This window comes from Globicephala melas, chromosome 7 (assembly GCF_963455315.2).
Source record: "Globicephala melas chromosome 7, mGloMel1.2, whole genome shotgun sequence".
NCBI lineage: Eukaryota > Metazoa > Chordata > Mammalia > Artiodactyla > Delphinidae > Globicephala > Globicephala melas.
The window spans coordinates 98,126,643-98,146,938 of record NC_083320.1 but is presented as its reverse complement, the minus strand read 5'-3'; the positions used below and the strand labels follow the sequence as shown (position 1 = coordinate 98,146,938).

At 45.0% G+C, this 20,296-nt stretch overlaps 2 protein-coding genes across 2 annotated transcripts in view; both read left to right on the top strand.

Moving 5' to 3' along the window:
• SLC35F5 (solute carrier family 35 member F5) overlaps positions 1–20,296 on the top strand; it is a 208,537-nt gene that overhangs the window by 147,323 nt on the left and 40,918 nt on the right. The gene's annotated exons all lie outside the window — the stretch shown is intronic.
• GPR39 (G protein-coupled receptor 39) overlaps positions 7,446–20,296 on the top strand; it is a 228,414-nt gene continuing 215,563 nt past the window's right edge. Inside the window, exon 1 of the mRNA XM_030843829.2 lies at positions 7,446–8,301. Coding sequence (XP_030699689.1) covers positions 7,446–8,301 — 856 coding nt within the window. The remainder of the gene's footprint in view (positions 8,302–20,296) is intronic.

Below are 20,296 nucleotides of genomic sequence, written 5' to 3'. Positions count from 1 at the left end.
TATAGTTGTAAGATCCGGCCACATTGTTTTTGTAGCTGTGGTGTATCTGTTTTCCTGGTTATATAGTAGCTCTTTATATGAATATGCTGTGTTTTGTTATCTATTTGTCCTATAGGTGGAAATTGGGTGTGGGGTAACTATTGACAGTGTTGCTGTACACATTCTTGTTTATGCATTGTGTTGACATTAGCTGTAAGGTATATACCTAGGAAGGAAATTTCTGGGTCACAAGATATGTTATATCTAACTTTAGATTCTTTTTTAAAAAAATAAATTTATGTATTTATTTTTGGCTGCATTTGGGTCTTTGTTGCTGTGCGCAGGCTTTCTCTAGTTGTGGCAAGCGGGGGCTACTCTTCATTGAGGTGTACGGGCTTCTCATTGTAGTTGCTTCTCTTGTTGCGGAGCACGGGCTCTAGGTGCTCAGGCTTCAGTAGTTGTGGCACGTGGGCTCAGTAGTTGTGGCTTGTGGGCTCTAGAGCACATGTTCAGTAGTTGTGGCGCACGGGCTCAGTTGCTCTGCAGCATGTGAGATCTTCCCGGACCAGGGCTCAAACCCGTGTCACCTGCTTTGGCAGGCAGATTCCTAACCACTGTGCCACCAGGGAAGTCCCTAACTTTAGTAGATTCTGCCAAACTCTTTTCCAAAGTGGTTGTACCAACTTATTCTCTCATCTACAATTTACAAGTGTCACCATTACTCCACATTTTAAGGGACAGATGGTATTGGTTGTCTTTCAATGTTAGGCAATCTAGTAGGTGTGTAATTGTGTTTCATTGTGTTTTTAGTTTGCATTTCCCCAACTACTGAAGAAGTTGCTTGTTTATTGTCCATCTGGATTTTTCTTTGGTTCATTTTTAAATCGGGTTGTTTATCTTCTTGATTAATGAACGTTATCCAAATGGATACTTGATTGTCCCAAGTAGCATTTACTGAGAAGAGTGATGTCCTGGAACTCGTCAGAGTTGATTGTTCAAATTTTGGAAGTTTTGTGAGCAGACTGTTTAAGTGTGGAAGTGTGGGTAGCTTGAAATCAGCCATGGTGGGAGAATTTATAACATGGATGTTGGCAAATGCTATAAATCAGGGCAGTCATCTACTACACCAATGGAAAAGACCATCTCTCCCAGACTGCCCCACAGTGCCATTTCTGTCAAAAACCCTGTCCATACACATGTGGATTTATTTCTATACTATCTCTTCTGTATCATTCTTTTCTTTATCCCAATATCAAAGCCATACTGCCTTATAAACTGTGGGTTTATAATATGTCTTCATATCTGGTAAAGCCAAGTCCTCTCACCTCCTCAGAGTATCTTCTCATTCTTGGCTCTGAACATTTTAAATTTTATAATTAACTTATCTAGTTTTTAAAGAAAAATCTGTTGAAATTTTAATTGAGGTCTCTAGATCAATTTTGGGAATAAATGCACATTTTTATCCACTTTGGATTCATTGTGGAAATTACTCATTACTGTGTGATATCAACTGCATATATTTTCCGTAGGTTTGTCATTTGTCATTTGACTTTGGCTACAGTGTTTCTTCCCTTTGGAGCTTTATTTTTATTAGATAGAGTTTATCAACTTTTTTCTTCATAGCTTCTAGCATTTATGTCATAAGATTAAAAATTTAATTTAAACTTTAAAATTCTCTGGTGTTTTAGTCTATCCTTTAATGATTTTATTAATGATTAAAATCCAAAGATTTAAATCTTCGATCCACCTGTAATTTATATTATAATAAAGATTTAAAAATATATATATATTTTTAAAAGATGGCTAACCTGTTGTCCCAATATCAATTACTGAACAATCTATCCCTATTGATATGAAATGTTACCGTTATCATAAATGAAATTCGTATAAGTATTTGGGTTTTTTCTTGGACTTTCTCTTTTGTTTCATTATCTGTTTATAGTATCACTGTTCCATAGGAATATCATGTGAGCCACAAATGCAAGCCACATCAAAAAAAGCAAAAAAAAAACCCCCTGAAATTTATTTATTTATTATTTATTTATTTATTTATTTTCGGTACGCGGGCCTCTCACTGTTGTGGCCTCTCCCGCTGCGGAGCACAGGCTCCGGACGCGCAGGCTCAGCGGCCATGGCTCATGGGCCCAGCTGCTCCGCGGCATGTGGGATCCTCCCGGACCGGGGCATGAACCCGCATCCCCTGCATCGGCAGGCGGACTCTCAACCACTGCGCCACCAGGGAAGCCCTGAAATTTATTTTTAAACTGAAGTATAGTTGATGTATAATAATATATAAATTACAGGTGTACCGTATAGTGATTCACAATTTTAAAAGGTTATACTCCACTTATAGTCATTATAAAATATTGGCTATATTCTCCGTGTTGTACAATATATCCTTGTAGCTTATTTTATACCTAATAGTTTGTACCTCTTAATCCCCTACCCCTATATTGCCCATGTACAATACACTTCCTTCTCCCCACTGGTAACCACTAGTTTGTTCTCTATATCTGTGAGTCTGTTTCTTTTTTGTTATATTCACTAGTTGGTTTATTTTAGATTTCACATACAAGTGATATCATACAGTACTTGTCTTTTTCTGACTTATTTCACTTAGCATGATGCCCTCCAAGTCCACCCATATTGCCGCAAATGGCAAGATTTCATCCTTTTTTATGGCTGAGTAGTATTCCATTATATATATGGACCACATCTTCTTTATCCCTTCATCTGCTGATGGACACTTAGGTTGCTTCCGTAACTTGTCAATTGTAAATAATGCTGCTATGAACATTGGTATGCATGTATCTTTTTGGATTAGTGAAATTAGTTTTAATGATATATTTTATTTAACCCATTATAGCCATTGTATCATTTCACCATGAAATCAATATATAGAAACAATTACATTCTTTTTTTTCATAAAAAGTCTTTGAAATGTGGTATATATTTTATACTTACAACACATCCCAGCTTGGACTAGCCATATTTCCAGTGTAATGAGCTAGTGACTACCCTATTAGGTAGCTCAGGTCAATATCTTTCTTAAGGCAGGTCTACAGTAGCCTTGGCTCTGTGGCTAGTTTAGTTCTATTACTAAGATCTGGCCCTTCCAGGGTTGGTTCAATGAGGTCTCTTCACTCATTGGTTGGAACTTCAGCATCTCCCAGCTCTTTGGGACCCTGGGAACTGTATGGATTACAGTGCCAGCATTTGTTCTTCCCTCAGCAGTCATACTTTGCCAGCTCCTGGAGTCTCACCTCCACATGCCCACTCAGTATTCTGCCAAAGACTCAAGAGAAACTCTGTATGCATTTCTGCCACTCTGTCTGTGTCCCACCGTCCTTTCAGTGCTCTGTGAAGTCTAGTAGCCTCTGCTTCCTGTGCTCCAATCTGCCTCTTCAACTCAGTAAGATAACCATGTTCTGCTTGGAGTCCCTCCCCGCATCACTGTCTGGAAAGTTCCCCCAGGCAGCAAGTGTGGGTGATCACCTCGCTAGTCTCTCTTCTCTGAGGGGCTCACATCTGTGCTGTGGGGGTTGGGAGTTGCAGGCTCCCAGTCTGATTCTAGTCATTCCTGATGGCTAGTCCTACTTAAAAAAAAGTTTTGAGATTATTTATTAGCTCTATTTAGTTCTTACATAATTCCTTTGATCTTTATTAATCCCTTCTTGTTTTCCTTAATTTTATTCTTTTTATAACTTCTCTTATTGTTATTCTTTCCTGTTTATTAGAATAAATATTTAGGGCTCTGAATTTTTCTCTGAGAACTCCTTTAGCTATTTCCTACAGGTTCTGATAGGCCGTCTTTTTGTGGTCATTATTCTCTAGATACTTTGCAATTTGGGTTTTGGTTTTCTTTTGCGATGGTGGAGTTTTATGTTTCACTTTTCTGGTTCTGTTATGACTTGTTATATTGCATTATAAGTAAAGTTATCTACACTGTTTATAAGTTTTGAAAGTTATTGAAGTTCTCTTTACAGCTTAGAGTAGTCACTGATTTTACCATGAACCTTTGTAAACAAGGCGTTATTCACTTTTTAGGGTATTGTTGATTTTAAATGAGTAAATGTGAATTTGAGCATAGAAAATAAATTTAAATTTACAAAAATACAATATGTATGTATATGTAAGTGTGTGTGTTTGTGTGTATATGTGTTTTTTTTTTTTAAACTTTGGGTGCCAATGTAAGATTTTATTATAAAAATTAGTGCTTAAAAAAAGTGTGAAAGCCACTAGCCTAGAAGACCCCAAAGGTCACCTGGAATGTGTAAAATGTGAATATAAATTTGTGTAGACACTAAAATGACCCTTGAGTAGAGCTGATATCAAAGAGTACCTAAAGTATTCCTTCCTCTCACTTTTCGTTACTTTTCTTCCCCCCCTCCTCCCCGCATACAATATGCTAATAAAAAATCTAGATGACACAGAGCCAGGCGAGGTGTTATACCAGTCTTTTATCAACAAGTGAGAGCACGTTAAACACTTTTTAATTGGTCTTAGGAAAAGCAAAGGCGAAATGGAAATTCAACTCTCCTGGACCTTTGTTCAAAATGCATTTTTCCGTCTCTACTGTAAGGAGCGAATGTTAATGAGCTTGATTCTCACCATTTGGCCATGCATTTGTAATCCTTGTTCACACTTTGTGAAAGAAAAAAAATCTGATGAAAGAAATTGGACAATAATGGAAATCTTGTCTGAGCAGAACAAATTGGAATTATCAAATACATTGCAGGATGACTGGCATGCCGCAGCTGAGGAGACGAGAAGCATCAGAACTGGTGACTTAAAAAAAGTCTCTCTCCCCAAAATGCCGCTATCAGCCTGACGCAGTCTTGTCCTGCACAGAGATAGCATTCCAGAGTGGAGAGAGCTTTGGAGTCAGGCAGACCTGGGTTTGAAGCCTGCCCCCAAACTTTAATGGTAGGTCACTTAATTTTCCTTATCCTCAGTTTCTTCATCTGTATAATGGGGTAATAACGTCTACCTTGCAGCCTTGTGAGGACTGAAAGAAATGAATTATGGGAAAGTGCCTGGCACGTAATAGGGGCTCAGAGAATGACCAAGAGGAGCATTTCGAAGGAAGAATCAGTGGCAGGGCTGAGGAAGACGTGTGAGGTTCCTGGCTTGTTTCCTCTTTAGAAGAAAGAAGTGGGCAGGGCCAGGGATGTGTTTGTATGCTGGTGGTGGTGGTGGGGTCTTCCTAGCCCTTCTTCTCAGTCCCTCTGGGACAGCAAATAACCAGTCAGGGCCTTTTGCAGAGGAGTCCACTCAGGATTCTAATCTGTAGTTATGAAAGCTCCAAGAGTCCATGCTTACCCTGTGAGCTTTGTGGGGTAGCTATAAGGCAATTGAGGTCATGTAGCTAAGCACAGTTCACCAATGAGGCAATGAGTTCAGAGTTTCTCCGCCAGCAAGTAGGTCAAATAGCACAAACGGTGGGGGGAAGGGGGGTTGGCCAAGCATACTATTCAGGGCTCTGTGGAGTAGTGTCAGAGAGGGAAAAGAGAGATTTCTCGGCCTTATAGCTTGTAATTTAACAGAGAAGGGAGAGAAAAAAATAGCTATAGCCCCCTAGGGTGCTAACTGTAAAGATCCAGTGGCCATACAACCTTTTTTTTTTCCTCTGAGACAGTGTCAAAATCAAACATTCGCTGAGGGCCTCAAACCACATGCCCAGGGTTGGGTTCAGAAAATACAGTCCCCGTTTCTCCACGTGTATTGTTCTGGACTCAGCTCCGGAGCACCTTCTGCGTTCCCAGAATTCCCTCCCTGTTAGGATATACTCAGGGTTTGACGGATCTAGGTTTTCAAGTCCCTCACTCACTTTATTATGGCCTTGGGGAAGCACTTATCCTCTGGACACCTCAGTTTTTTCATCTTTAAAACGATCACATCACAGGGCAGTGGCTGTGATCATTTAAGAATGCTTTTCTGGACAGGCCTGTGCTACGCCCTCAGGATGAACAGATGAAGAGGTTCCATCTTCTTCCTTCAAGGCAGTGGTTCTCCACCTGGGGCAGTTTTGCCCCCTCAGAGGACAGTTGGCAACGTCTGGAGACATTTTGGCTGTCACTATTCAGCGTGGGACATGAAGATGCTAAATATTCTACAATGCATAGGACAGCCCCCTGCCTCCCCCGGCAGAGTTCCTTCTGATTTTAGTATTAGAAGATGAAGACGGGCCCACTAGAGGTTTTCCTCTTCTGAGAAGAGCGAAAATGTCATGATCCTTATTGCCATGTTTACTCCCTCCTACTGCCCTTGATGTCCTGGTCGCAGCTCCCTGGGAGGACGCGCTTCCCACCAGGGGCATCCTGGCGGATGGTGCCACTCTCATCCATATACATGTCCCCAATTAAGGACTTCCCGCCGCTGCCGCTGCCGCCGGGAGAGGGGCCTGAGCTGTGGAGTGAAACTGAAAGGAGGGAGCCGCGCTCCTCGGGTCCTTCGGCAAGAAGGTGAGGCAGGCCCTGCGCAGAACGCCCGGGAAGCTTTGGGGAAATGCAGGGCTTCTCTGGGGACCTAGTAGCCTGCTTGGGGGCGACTTCCTGGAGCAGCGGCTCCAGCCAGCGCACAGCCTAACCGTCCAGTGCCAACACCCCAGGGCCCGACGGCAGGGCACCAAGGAGGCGAAAGCTTGCCGGCTGCGCCAGGGCGGCCCCGCCAACTGGCCAGCGACCGAGGCGGGCGCCCGGGTCCAGCCGTCCCCCGTCCCCCAAACTGGCCGTGGTGGCCCAAACCTTCGAAGGGACCCCAGGGCAGGAGGGGGCGGTTTGGTCTTTCCGCGCCTAAGCCCGGGAGCGCACTGCAGCTGCCCCCCGGCTGTGCCCCACGCGGTGGGATGCGCGTGGGACCGGACGGCGACGCTGACTCGGCGGTGGCCGCGTGGGCGGCGGGGAAGATGGGGCCACCCGTCGCCCCGTGCTCCGGGGCCAAGATCTGGTGTCTGGACCATGTCTGTGAGCTGAGCACGCCCCCGCTGGGCTGGGTCTGCGGCCGGGAGCACAGGCGGCGGCGGTTAATGATTAATCGCTGACCACCCCGCCTCCAGCCGTTCGGGAGAGGGTGCTCCAGGTGGGTGGGTTTGGCGCGCCAGGGCCAGGCAGCCGGGAGCGGAGCGCCGGGGACAGAGAAGGGAAGGGCCTGCGCGCTGGGGGCTGCGGGCTCACTGGCTGCAGCGAGATTGGAACCTCCTTCCTCAGCGCTCTCCCCGCCTCGCCCAGATACACACCCCCACCTCCCAAACCCCACCCTCGGACGCCTCCAGCCTCGGCTAGGTTGGGCTGCTCCGGGAAGTTTCCGTGAGAGCACCCGAAAGCCTGTTACCTTGCCCAGGTGAGCTCGAAAAAGCCCTGCACCCACGCTAGTGAGTTGCGGCCGAGAACTTCGGGCCGCGCGGGTAGGAAGAAAGGGAGTTCAGAAGGTCTTTGGACGCCGCGGCCTGGCTGGCTGCCTTCCTCATGGCTTCGCCCAGCCGTCCTGGCAGTGACTGCTCCCAGGTCATCGACCACAGCCACGTTCCCGGGTTCGAGGTGGCCTCCTGGATCAAAATCACCCTCATCCTGGTGTACCTGGCCATCTTCGTGGTGGGCGTCCTGGGGAATAGCGTCACCATTCGGGTCACCCAGGTGCTGCAGAAGAAGGGCTACCTGCAGAAGGAGGTGACGGATCACATGGTGAGCCTGGCTTGCTCCGACATCCTGGTCTTCGTCATCGGCATGCCCGTGGAGTTCTACAGCATCATCTGGAATCCCCTGACCACGCCCAGCTACACCGTGCCCTGCAAGCTTCACACGTTCCTCTTCGAGGCCTGCAGCTACGCGACGCTGCTGCACATCCTGACGCTCAGCTTCGAGCGCTACATCGCCATCTGCCACCCCTTCCGGTATAAGGCCATGTCGGGGCCCTGCCAGGTGAAGCTGCTCATCGGCTTCGTCTGGGTCACCTCCGCCCTGGTGGCGTTGCCTTTGCTTTTCGCCATGGGAGTCGAGTACCCCTTGGCGAGCGCGCCCAGTCACCGCGGTCTCACGTGCAACCGCTCCCGTACCCGCCACCACGAGCAACCGGCGATTTCCAACATGTCCATCTGTACCAACCTCTCCAGCCGCTGGACCGTGTTCCAGGCCAGCATCTTCGGTGCCTTCGTCATCTACCTCGTGGTCCTGGCCTCCGTGGCCTTCATGTGCTGGAGCATGATGCAGGCGCTCACGAGGAGTAAGCAGGGCACGCTGGCCGCCCAGGGGCAGCAGCTGCAGGTGAGGAAGTCGGAGAGCGAGGAGAACAGGAGCGCCCGGAGGCAGACCATCATCTTCCTGAGTGAGTCCTGGGTGGAGGGCCTCCTGGGAGCCGCCCTCACCCCCCCACCCCGTACCCCCCCGTCACCGCCCGCGGTCCTCTAAACTCAAGCCTTGCCTTAAGAGCGTGAACCTCAGTTTGTTGAGGCTGAAGAGGCATGGTTCTGAGCCTCTGCATGCTTCTTCTCTCTGCTTTGGGGACTTGGGTTATGGTCAAAAGAGCATTAGCCCAGCAGTCAGAAGGGCTGGGTATGTTCCGCAGTGGCAGCTGCGCGATGGCTGGCCAAGTCACAAAATGGCTTGGGTAAAATGGAAGATAACACTGAGAAATCTGAGGGTCCGGTTAGGTAATAGGAGACAGGTGAAAGTCCTTTGAGAAGGACCCAGTTCTGTGAAGATGGAAGGCAGCATCCTTATCTAGCCCATCTTTATCCTGGAGAACCTTTCTCAGGCAATTAGATTGTGTTCCCATTTTTCTCCTCCTTTGTAGAAACGAGGCTGTCGGGAACACACACAGGCTGGGACTCTGTTCCCCCAAAGTGATTTCCTACCCAAGTCTTAAGAAACTGGAGCTCTCCGACACACACTCCCCAAGGTAGTGCTGGCGTGTTTGCCCTGGTGGATCTGTTTCTTAACACAGAAACATGGCTGGACCGGCTGGCTTGTTTGTCTGATTCAGAAAATCTGGCTTCACAGATTTCCCGAGACTTGATTGATCATCCCAAATACCAATTCCCTTTCAGAGAACTCGCTTCGTTTTCCAAACTTTTCTTGTGATGCAAATATTTAAAGTCAGATCCTCCTGTGTGCCAGGAAGGAAGGGGCCCATGATTAGTAGCCCCCCAAGGCCTCAGAAGAGGGGCCTGGTGGGCTTTCATGGAGACACACAAAATGGCCTGGGGCAAAGAGTTTTTAAAAATGTCTTTTAGCGGAAAAAAGAAAAAGATATCCTTGTGGGTGTGTGTGAGTCAAGGGGGAGCTGTTAGGACAATGTTTCCCCTTTTCCCCAGCTCCCTTTCCAGTGTGGCATCAGAGAAGGAATAAATCATGGTGCTGTTTGTTTTGGTGTGGGAGACCTGAGAAACAGGTTCTAGGGCAAGGAGTTAGGAAAGAAAATTGGAAGGCACTTGAAGAGAAATGGAAAGAACTGGGTATTGTCCCAGCCATGCCCCTGGCTTCTGGTGTGTCCGTACAACTGACCTGACTTTACTCTGGGTCTGTGCGAAATGACAGGAGGGAGTTCGTGGTTTGGGGATGCCGACTCTGCATCAGGTGCTGTGCTCTTGGCTTATATTTCCATTTCATAGAGGAGCAGTTTCAGGCTTAGAGAAGACCTAGTTCAAATGCACTCAAGTGCAGCTCCCAGATTCTAAGCTTGGTTCTCAGCGTGTTACCGAGTCCAAGTTCACACTGCTGGCCGCACAGCAGGACAGTAAATTGAGAGATGACATGTTGGGGCCAGGAATAATGACTTTATTCAGAAAGCCAGCAGAGCGAGAAGATGGTGAGCTAGTGTCCCAAAGAACCATCTTACCCGAGTTAGAGTTCAAACTTCTTTTATATTTAAGGGGGAGGGGGTGTGGCTGCTTGTTGCAAACTTCTTGGTGCCGGAATCCTTTGTTCTTGCAGCTGTACATGTAGGTCAGGTCAGGAGGTTCCTGTAAACCTCCAACAAGACAGATGTTATTCTCTGTTCTGCAACTTTTTATCTCTATATGAATGGAAACATGTTATATCTTGAAAGGTCAGAGCCTTGAGAGTGGGCCATCCTGTATATTTCAGGCTGTAGGCAACATTCTTGTGGCAAAAACCAATAGAATACAAAGGTTAAAGTAAAAGAAACAGATCCAAGATGGAGTCAGATTTGTTCTTTGCCATTACACGGGCAGGGAAATGAGTGGCTGCCTGTGGCTTTTTCACGGGCTCATGGGGAAAGGAAAATGAAATAAAGCAGAACTTTGATAAGGTGTTGCAGCCTTTCTGGAAATTGGAGTAAGGCGTCTGTAGCAGGTGACATTGTCTAGGGACTTAGGAAGGGCACCCAACCCAACTCAATCTCTCTCACCCATTGGCTTCTACCCAGAATATTCCAGGAAGAAACGGACATTGGATTTGCTCTATTGAAAGACTAGTTCTTCTTTCTGCCATATACCCTTAGGCATATTTTAAACTTTTAGCAGTAATTTAATACTTTAGTATGAATGACTTTACTTTTTTAATCTCCCACCCTAATTTAGGAATTAAGACTGCATTTGACCAAGGAAAAAAATAATTGATTCATCTTTGTTCTCTATTGTACCAATCTCTTTTTATTTAAAAAATTTAAATTTCTCTGAATAGATGTCTCTTCTCCCAGCGGGTATTGTTCCAAGTTGAAGTCCGTCTCCATGTTGGAGTTGTGTCTCCATTCAGACATAAAATCAGAATGTCACAGACTTTTGTGTAGAGACAAATAGGAACTTGGAGATCATCTCATCCAATTAGTAATCACCTGGAATGAGTCTGTTCTCTCAGCAGCCCTCGTTCTTTCCTTCTAGTTCTCTCCGGCTTCCTTGTAACAACTGTGTATTAATCACCCACTGTGTTCCCAGCATAGATTGTTGAATGGCAATCAGGTGCTCAACGTGTGATAATGTCTTGGGGGAATTTAGCGTTATTTAGCCCATTTCCTCTGCAGTAGGTTTCCAAAGCAGTTCTTGCAACTGTTCCCACTCCCAGTGAATTTCAAAGAGCTTTTAAAAATAGGAGCCTCACTAATTAACAAGTTAGGAAATAAACTAATGGAGTGAAGAGGAAGAAATCATGCCCTGCATCCATCAGATTGATACGATGCAATTATTTTGTGTTTCATAAAACTTATGCTTTGGGGCATTTTTAACCCAGAATAAATGAATATATAAATTGTTTACAAATTGCTGCATTTAACATAGTGATTTAGCTGTCTTTTTAGCACTTGCGTTAACAGATGTATCAAATTAAAACAAATATTTGCTCATTTCAAACATATTTTGCATTTAATGTGAAATGTAAATGACAACACAGCACAAGATGTCTTTGGAGCTCTGGAGGCAATAAAAAAAGCAATTAAGGAATTTCCCCCCTCATTGTTAAAAATACTAACTTCTGCATAACAGAAGGGAAATTCATAAATCTACCCAAGATGAGGAAGTCTATGTAGAACATATTAATTTTCCTTTCTGCATCTTTTGCTATTGTGCCTCACAATAGCTGAGGGGCTGGGCTGGTGAATAATGAAAACAAATTGGGAACTCTGGGAGGGAAAGAGATGCGGGGACACCTCCTAGCTCTCAAGCAATTTGCAGGAGAAAGCAATAATAATGTGAAAGTACACATTTCTGGACACATGAGTGTCCCTTCTTGCCTCTTGTCAGCTCAGTGAGAAATCAGTACTAGACTTATTTCTTTTTGCACGGTCACGGCTAATATGACTTGTCCCATGCCAGAACAGAGGTTGCCTGGTCTGGATTCCTGTCTCTTCTGGAGGCAAGGAACATTTGCCTCCAGAAGAGACAGGTGCATTTGTCTCTTTATACCTTAGATGTTGAGAATATGCAAAATGAGCCTTCCTTTCAAGAGGGTTTCCCAGACCTTCCATGTTTTTTTTTTTTTTTTTTTTTTTTCTCTTCCCAGACCTTCCATCTTATATTTCTGAACTCTCACTTGGAGTTATTTTCAATGCGTGGGGCACCCAGGTCCACAGACACTCGTGCCTGTGTCTTTTGCACATGTGTCAGATGTCCCCCACTCAAAGTGGAACAAGTGTAGTTTAAACAAAGAGTTGTAATTTGTAACTTTCAAGAGTGTAAAGTGATTGGGGCTAGGTTACAGCTACCTCCTAAGGACCTGTAGGGTAGTGATGGGCTTTCAACCATAGAAAATTTTATTACAGATAATTGTGAAATTACGAAATTAAAGAAACATCATAGAGGCTTAGGACTCTATAATAGGTACACTTTTTTTTTGCATTCTGATTTGCTCTCTTGAGTCAGAGGGAAAGGGGAGGAGCCACAGAGAGTGATGGGAATTGCACATCAACTTGGGTTGATCTTGGAGAATATCTTGAATATGGACTTAGTCCCAAGTGTATTTGGATGGAAAAAAAATGGAGAGCTGCTGCTGAACTGAACTACTCTAAAAAGAAGGTTGACGCATATTTGGATATTTGTGGGGTGGGCCAGAGAGAAGCAAGGAGGAGATCAGAATCATATCCTCTGGGTCTTAAGAGCTCAGATGTGAGGTCAAAGTCACGTATTCACGGGAGAGACAGAGAAAGGAAGCTGAGATGTTGACAGTGGCTCCTCTTCACAATCAGTACCTGAAACAAACTCTTCAAATTAGTTTCTTAAAGTGGAGTCCAAAATTTCCCATGCAAAGAGGTTTTATTGGGATGTCATTGTGAAAAACAAAAGTGAAAATTATGAAAAGAAATTTGTCTTATATTTTATCAAACATAGTTTCTAATCATATGTGAATTCTTATAATAATTCTTTTCAGAATGAAACAAGTGCTTCACTTGTAATTTTTCTGACAAAATAGTTGTGATAGCCATTGTGTTTGATTTTCTAGAACAGCAAGATTATAAAGAAAGCTTACTCCCAAGAGCTTCTCTTAATTCATTGCTATTTAATTCATCCTCATTGAAGTACCTGTCCTAGCATCATCCTTGTCAATTTCCCATTGTTTCAGGATTAACTGGTTTAATTCGGCCAGACCTTCCTTTGTCAGTGGCTTGTCATTTGATTCCTGTGTTTCTCTAGCTTCCCTTTCATTGACTTCAGGAAATTCTGCACCCCTCACACAGGCCATATGCAGAAATATAATTAATTGAAAAGTCAATCTCTATACCCTTGTGTATTTCAACTGATTACATGAAAATGAATGCCTTAAAATGCTCTGAAGTGCCCAGAGAATTTTTAAATAATTGTTTTCCTGACTAGTTTAAATTCTGACGTTACTATCATGTTTGTGTCATTAATTTTCTTAGTAAAGGCTATTTCTGAGGTGTAGAGGGCTAAGCCAACTCAGTCTCTAAAGGAAGTATCACCAGAATTAAATTACTGACATTTTTAGAGTGAGAGATTATTTTGACTCACACATTTGGCTACTTCAGGACAAAAGTTTTGCCTCGAGTCTTCGGCTTGCTGCCTCTGTTCTCCTCCCCCCTTTACTGGGGTGGATGGGACTATACTAAATGGTGTTTCATGTTTATTTTTCTACTTGTGATATCTGTCATAAATTGCAAGTGTCCTGTGATCACCCTCTCAGACACATATAATAATGTTGCTTTATTTGTATAATCAGGCTGCCTCAAAGATTGCACTTCTCTGTTGGAGAGATGCATCGTTCCCGTGGAAGGGAATATGGGAATGCCAGTTCCCATTCATTAGCAAGCCTGTTCGTCTGTCTTAGTTGCATGCCTCATGGGGGCTGCCAAAGTGTAATAAGACAGCAGAAGCCTTCGTCGAGCAATGCGTTCAGCGTATTAATGCTAAAACCACTCAGAATAAAAGCCATTTGCGTGTAGAGACAGCACAGTGGAAGCATATTGAATTGGGTGTCAAGGAGCCCTGTCCTGCCCCACTAGACGAGGTCCTCTGACCCACCACTTGGATCACACTGTCATCTCTCTCCGCCGTTTCCTTCCGCCCAGCTCCCCTGCTGGTCTGCAGCCCTGCAACAACCCACCTGACTCTCCACCTCTACTCCTTGGCTGCGTGCTGAGCACTGAAGAAAAGACTGGTTACCATTGCTGCTGTCAGTTCTTGTAAATAGATGTGTTCAGCCTTACCTGGGCCCTGCTCTCTGATAGCACCTTCCTTTGTAGGGACTGTCAAAAGAGCTTGAGCTCCTGGAGCCCCTTTTCTACTTTGAGGGACCTTGATTGGACGTGGCATCACTGGAGGAATGTCTGCATCTCCCCTCACCTAGGCTGTTTGTGCTGCAGCTGCTGGGATCCCATTGATGCCCCCATTCTCAGGCCCATCAAGTTCAATTCTGTTAATGGCTTCCCATGGCTCTTAGGTCAAGGATCAAAATCCTTAACATAAGGACCTCGTGGTCGGCTGCCCCTCCAACTGCATTGGGTGCAGTTCTCCCACTGTGTTAGTCTGCCGGAGCTGCCATGACAAAATACCACAGATAGTGGGGCTTAAACAGCAGTCGTTTATTTTCTCACAGTTCTGGAAGCTAGAAATCTGAGATCCGGGAGATGCCAGGGATGGTTTCTGGTGAGACTTCTTTGGTTTGCAAATAGCAGCCTTCTTAGTGAGTCCTCACATGGCCCTTGCTCTGTGTGCACAGAGAGGGAGATCTCTTTTTTTTTTTTAATAAATTTATTTATTTTTATTTTTGGCTGCGTTGGGTCTTTGTTGTCGTACGCAGGCTTTCTCTAGTAGCGCTGAGCGGGGGCTACTCTTTGTTGTGGTGTGCGGGCTTCTCATTGTGGTGGCTTCTCTTGTTGCAGAGCATGGGCTCTAGGCGCACAGGCTTCAGTAGTTGTGGCACGTGGGCTCAGTAGTTGTGGCTCGTGGGGTCTAGAGCACAGGCTCAGTAGTTGTGGCGCACGGGCTAAGTTGCTCCACGGCATGGGGGATCCTCCCAGACCAGGGCTCGAACCCGTGTCTCTTGCGTTGGCAGGCGGATTCTTAACCACTGCACCACCAGGGAGATCTCTTTATCTCTTCTTTTTGTTATAAGGAAGCCAGTCCAATGAGCTTAGAGCCCTGCCCTTCTGACCTCATTTAACCTCAGTCACCTCCCAAAAGGCCCTGTCTCCAGATACTGTCACATCGGGGGTTAGGGCTTCACCATATGAATTTGGGGAGCACAGTTCAATCTATAACATTCCTTAATTTCTCTGCCCCATTACCCCCTTTAAATCCTTCAGTAGACCATGGCCAGGCTCTCTCTTACCACCTGGTCTTGGCATGTGTTGTTTTCTCTGCCTGAAATGCTTTTCTGCCTCACTCCGTGCTCTACCTGACCCCACCGGCACCTTCACCAAGCGAGCACCTTCAGATCTCCCCTGGGAAGCATGGCCCATCCTCCCTGACTTAATTTAACCTCCCTTGAAACAAGACTCACAGTTATAATAATTTTATATTTAATGGTGAAATCATTTGATTCATGTCTGCCTTCCTTCTGATTCCTCGAGGGCAGGAGCTATTCTTAATCTCACTCCCCACCGTTCTTCATCCTAGCATAGGTGCTGGCACACAGCAGATGTTCAATGAAGTTTTGTTGATTGAATAAATACCTGAACACGCCTGAGCTTGGGATTGGGGAATGATGTTCTGTTTTCCCTTGGGTGTGCATTCCTCTAGAAACTTATCATACCTCAGAATTTTTCTGATTAGTTCAAACCTAAAGATGCTCTCTTGAAAGGGATCTGATTCTTCCAGGCCTCGGAAAAGTCAAGCCATCGTGGAGGGCATTTGAGATTTTATCTCCCCTGAGCCAGGGAACAGTCTGTGTTAATCAGCCCCTGAATATCAACTTTCACTGTATGTACCTGCCAGAAGTAACCCTGAAATGAAAGTGATTAAGGTGGTGGTGAACAGTGCTTGTTAAACTCTGTTTAACCGGATGATAATGGAATGAGAACTCGAAAAATTATTTCTTAGCAGGCCCTTTCACCACTTGTTGACAAGGGTGTCCTCAGGGTGATGGAAAGAGGATGCAGTGGGGGCAGTGTTTTGAAAACTGATTCAACTGATATGTTTTCATTTCCCCCTTAACTTGCACTCGCTTGCAGCCCTCTGCCTCAAGTCTTAACCAGAAGGCTTGTCACCCTACGGAAGCAAAAAGGAACGTACTGCCTTGTCTAAGGGTAGCGGCCATGGCTCACGGGCCCAGCCGCTCCGCGGCATGTGGGATCTTCCTGGACCGGGGCACGAACCCGTGTCCCCTGCATCGGCAGGCGGACTCTTAACCAGTGCGCCACCAGGGAAGCCCTTCTTTTTTTTTTTTTTATAAAGGAATTGCTTTATTTATTTTATTTTTGGCTGCATCGGATCTTAGTTGCGGGCCCTTCGTTGCAGCGCGTGGGCTCTGTGTTTGAGGCATGTGAGCTCAGTAGTTGTGGCACACGGGGCTTAGTTGCCCCACCGCATGTGGGATCCTAGTTCCCTGACCAGGGATCGAAACCCTGTCCCCTGCATTGGAAGATGCATTCCCAACCACTGGACCACCAGGGAAGGCCCTCTCCCAGCTATTCTTGGGGCTTCCTGAGATCAGGCACCATGCACACTCATAGTTCTTCCAACTACCCTACGGGGCTGGGGACGCAGTGGCTGTGAACTGCTTACTTGGTGCTGGGATTGAAATTCCCTGACAGTGGTGCTGCGCTTGGGTAGGAAGGAGACCACACAAACTGTGATCCTCAGGAAATCCCTTCACCTCTCCCTGCCTTTCCTCCCCTTCCCTGTGGTAGGCAGAAATCTGAGATGGCTCCTGGACTTCTGAGCCCTGGTGTACATACATCTGCTCCCACTTGTTCAATCAAACACTAATCAAGGTCTTGCCCTGAAGGGATTTTGCAGAAGTAATTAAGTTCCCGAATCAGTTGACCTTAAAATAGGGAGGTTTTCTGCATGGGCTGAATCATGTCACAAGACCTTTTAAATCTGGGTCTAGAAGTCAGAGACAGGAGACCTCAGAGATTCAAATCACAAGAGGGGTGGGAGGTAAAAGACATTCTCCATTGCTGGCTTTGGAGATCTGGAGGGGTCACTGGCGGGTAATGTAGGTGGTCCCTAGGAGCTGAGTGCCGGGAAAGAAGTGGGTATTTGAATGAGCTGAGAGGTGGATTTCCCCCCAGAACCTTCAGAAAAGAATTCAGCCTGGCTGATACCATGAGTCCCTGAGCAGAGATCTCAGCCATGCCGGGTCTGGAGTTCTGATCTACAGACATGTGAGCTAATAAATAGATGTTGTTATGTAACAGTAGAAAACGGGTACATTCCCTGAACGCTGATAAGGGGCTCCAAGGTAGACACATGTCCTGCCTTAGATATATCTTCCAAACCTAATCTCTAGAGGCTTCTCTGTGAAACGTCCCGCCTTCTAAGACCTGTACCCATGGCCCAGCCGTTCCTGGATTCACCCGCCATTTACTGGACACCTGCTAAGGCTCAGTGATTAGGAAATTTACCACGATCCAGGGCACCATGGGAGTTTCTCTGGACTTTTAGACTCTTATTTGGGGAATTCAAAATTTGCAGGTTTGAGTCCCATCAGCTGGAATTTTGAACCCATGGATACCTTGGTTGTCAAAAGAGGAGGACTGTGGTAGATTCATCTTTTAATTATCTTGCTTTGGGTAGCTCTTTTCCCTCAGAGCCTGGCACTTAGAAAGTGCTGAACGAAAGTTGGGTGAATCAGTGAATGTCTGGGCAGCTTTGCTACTTTCCAGAGCCTTCGCACTGGAGCAGAGCGCTTACATTCTTCATCGTTTAGCTTCAAGTGGAAAAAGCGGGGGTGGACAGTGGGAGCCAACCCCAGTGCTGAAAGCAAATCTGAGTACGAGAAATGTCTCAGGCTAACAAACTTTACCATTTTCTGATGTTTAGGGTTTCTGCCAACTGAGAAACTTGCCAACATTTCCTGTTTGCACTTAACTGTGTGTAAGAGCCATTCTGGCCGGCAGGAGCCTGCCAGACATCTCATCAGGCTGCTTTACACATCTCAAGAGTGGCTGGGTAGCTGGACAGCAGTGGTGGTACCAGGATCTGACAGACGGGCATCAGGAGGCGGCAGCATCATACTGGAAACCAAAGGCATGCATACGTGGGAGTCAGGCCCAGTTGGGGGAGAAGGTTCCTTGGATTTGTAGAGAAAAGCCGTCTTCTTTCTCTAGTGAAGGGGAAAAAAATCCAGCTTACCTTAGAAATAAAACACTACACACAGGGTATTGGGGTAGAAGCAAACTCATTTGGTCTCTGGCTTTACATATTATTACTCTTTGGAAGACTTGATCTACTCAGCAGAAACAAAGCTTTCTGGGAAATTTATGGGTCGACTTTCTATGTGCCACAGTTCTGAAGGATGAAATATCATGTTGAACTGACAGCTGCATGTTTTGTATATTTAGAGGACAGCTGATGTGTTGTCACTGTTTTTCAAGTTTGTCTCGACAGGGGAGGCAAGGGAAGTTTGCTTTCCAGAGGGTGAAGAAAACTTGTGTAGAAGTAGCCTGTTCTCCTTCTTGGACCTGGAGTTTTTCTCGTTACTGAATCTCTTGAAGGCCCCTTCCTCCAGGAAGCCTTCCTGGACCGGCTTCACCCTGCTCTAAATTCTCCTCACTTTAGCGCTTCGTTCATCAGGTATTTACGAAATCCTAAAATGTGTATGGTGTCATTTAGACTTTAGAGATCAGGATGCTCATTCTCCCCTTCGAGGAGCTTAATATTTCTCTAGTTGGGGCATCAAAGTATAGAGGTGGAGCCTTGTAGAAGGAAGCCTAAAAATACCCTTGATGAAGAGTGGCGGGTAATGGCGGCTTATAAAGTAAACTGGTTCTGGGCACCAGCATTTTTTTTTTTTTTTTTTTTGTGGTACGCGGGCCTCTCACTGTTGTGGCCTCTCCCGTTGCAGAGCACAGGCTCCAGACGCGCAGGCTCAGTGGCCATGGCTCACGGGCCCAGCCACTCCGCAGCATATGGGATCTTCCCGGACCGGGGCACGAACCCGTGTACCCTGCATTGGCAGGCGGACTCTCAACCACTGCGTCACCAGGGAAACTCTGCTCTCTTTTTTTTCTTCCAGTTTTATTGAGATACAATTGACATACAGTATTGTGTAAGTTTAAGGTGTACAGCATAATGATTTGACTTCCATACATCATGAAATGTTAAATAAGTTTAGAGAGCATCCATCGTCTTCTGTAGATACAATATTAAAGAAATAGAAAAAAATGTTTGCCTTTACAATGAGAACTCTTAGGATTTATTCTCTTAGCAACTTTCATATATAAGGTACAGCTGTGTTCATTATATTTATCATGTTGCACATTACATCCCTATTAGTTATTTATCTTATAAATGGAGGTTTGTACCTTTTAACTACCTGCATCCAATTTCTCCCTACCCTTTCCCCCTGCCACGAATCTGATGTCTTTCTCTATGAGTTTGTTTATTTTGCCACAATAATGGATTGACAACACTGTGTTCGTTCCTGGTACACAGCGTAGTGATTCACTATTTCTACACATTTCAAAAAGATAACCGTGAGTCTAGTTACCATCTGTCACTATACCAGGGTATTACAAAATAATTGATTATGTTCCTCCAACTGTACGTTTCATACCTGTGACTCATTTATTTTGCATCTGGAAGTTGGTACCTCTTAATCTCCCTCATACATTTCTCTCTACCCTCTCTGGCAACTACCTGTTGGTTTTCTGTATGGATGACTCTGTTTCTGTTTTGTTATACTTGTTCATTTGTTTTGTTTTTTAGAGTCCACATACAAGTGAAATCATAAGGTATTTGTCTTTCTCTGTCTGACTTATTTCACTTAGCATACTTCCCTCTGTGTCTATCCATGTTGTCGTAAATGGCAAGATTTCATTCTTTTTTATGACTAATATCCCATTATATATATATATGTGTGTGTGTGTGTATATATATATATATATATATATATGCATATCTTCTTTATCCATTCATCTGTTGATGGGCATTTAGGTTGCTTTCATATCTTGGCTATTGTAAATAATGTTGAAATGAACATGGGGGTGTGTATAACTTTTTGAACAAGTGTTTTTGTTTTCTTTGGATACTAAGGAGTGGAATTGCTGGATGGTATGATAGTACTGTTTTTAATATTTTGAGGAATATTCATACTATTTTCCATAATAACTTCACCAGCAGTGCATGAGGGTTCACTTTTCGCTACATCCTCATCACCCCACGTTATTTGTTGTCTTTTTGATAATAGCCATTTTGAAAGATGTCAGGTGATATCTCCTTGTTTTTTTTAAAATTAATTTATTTATT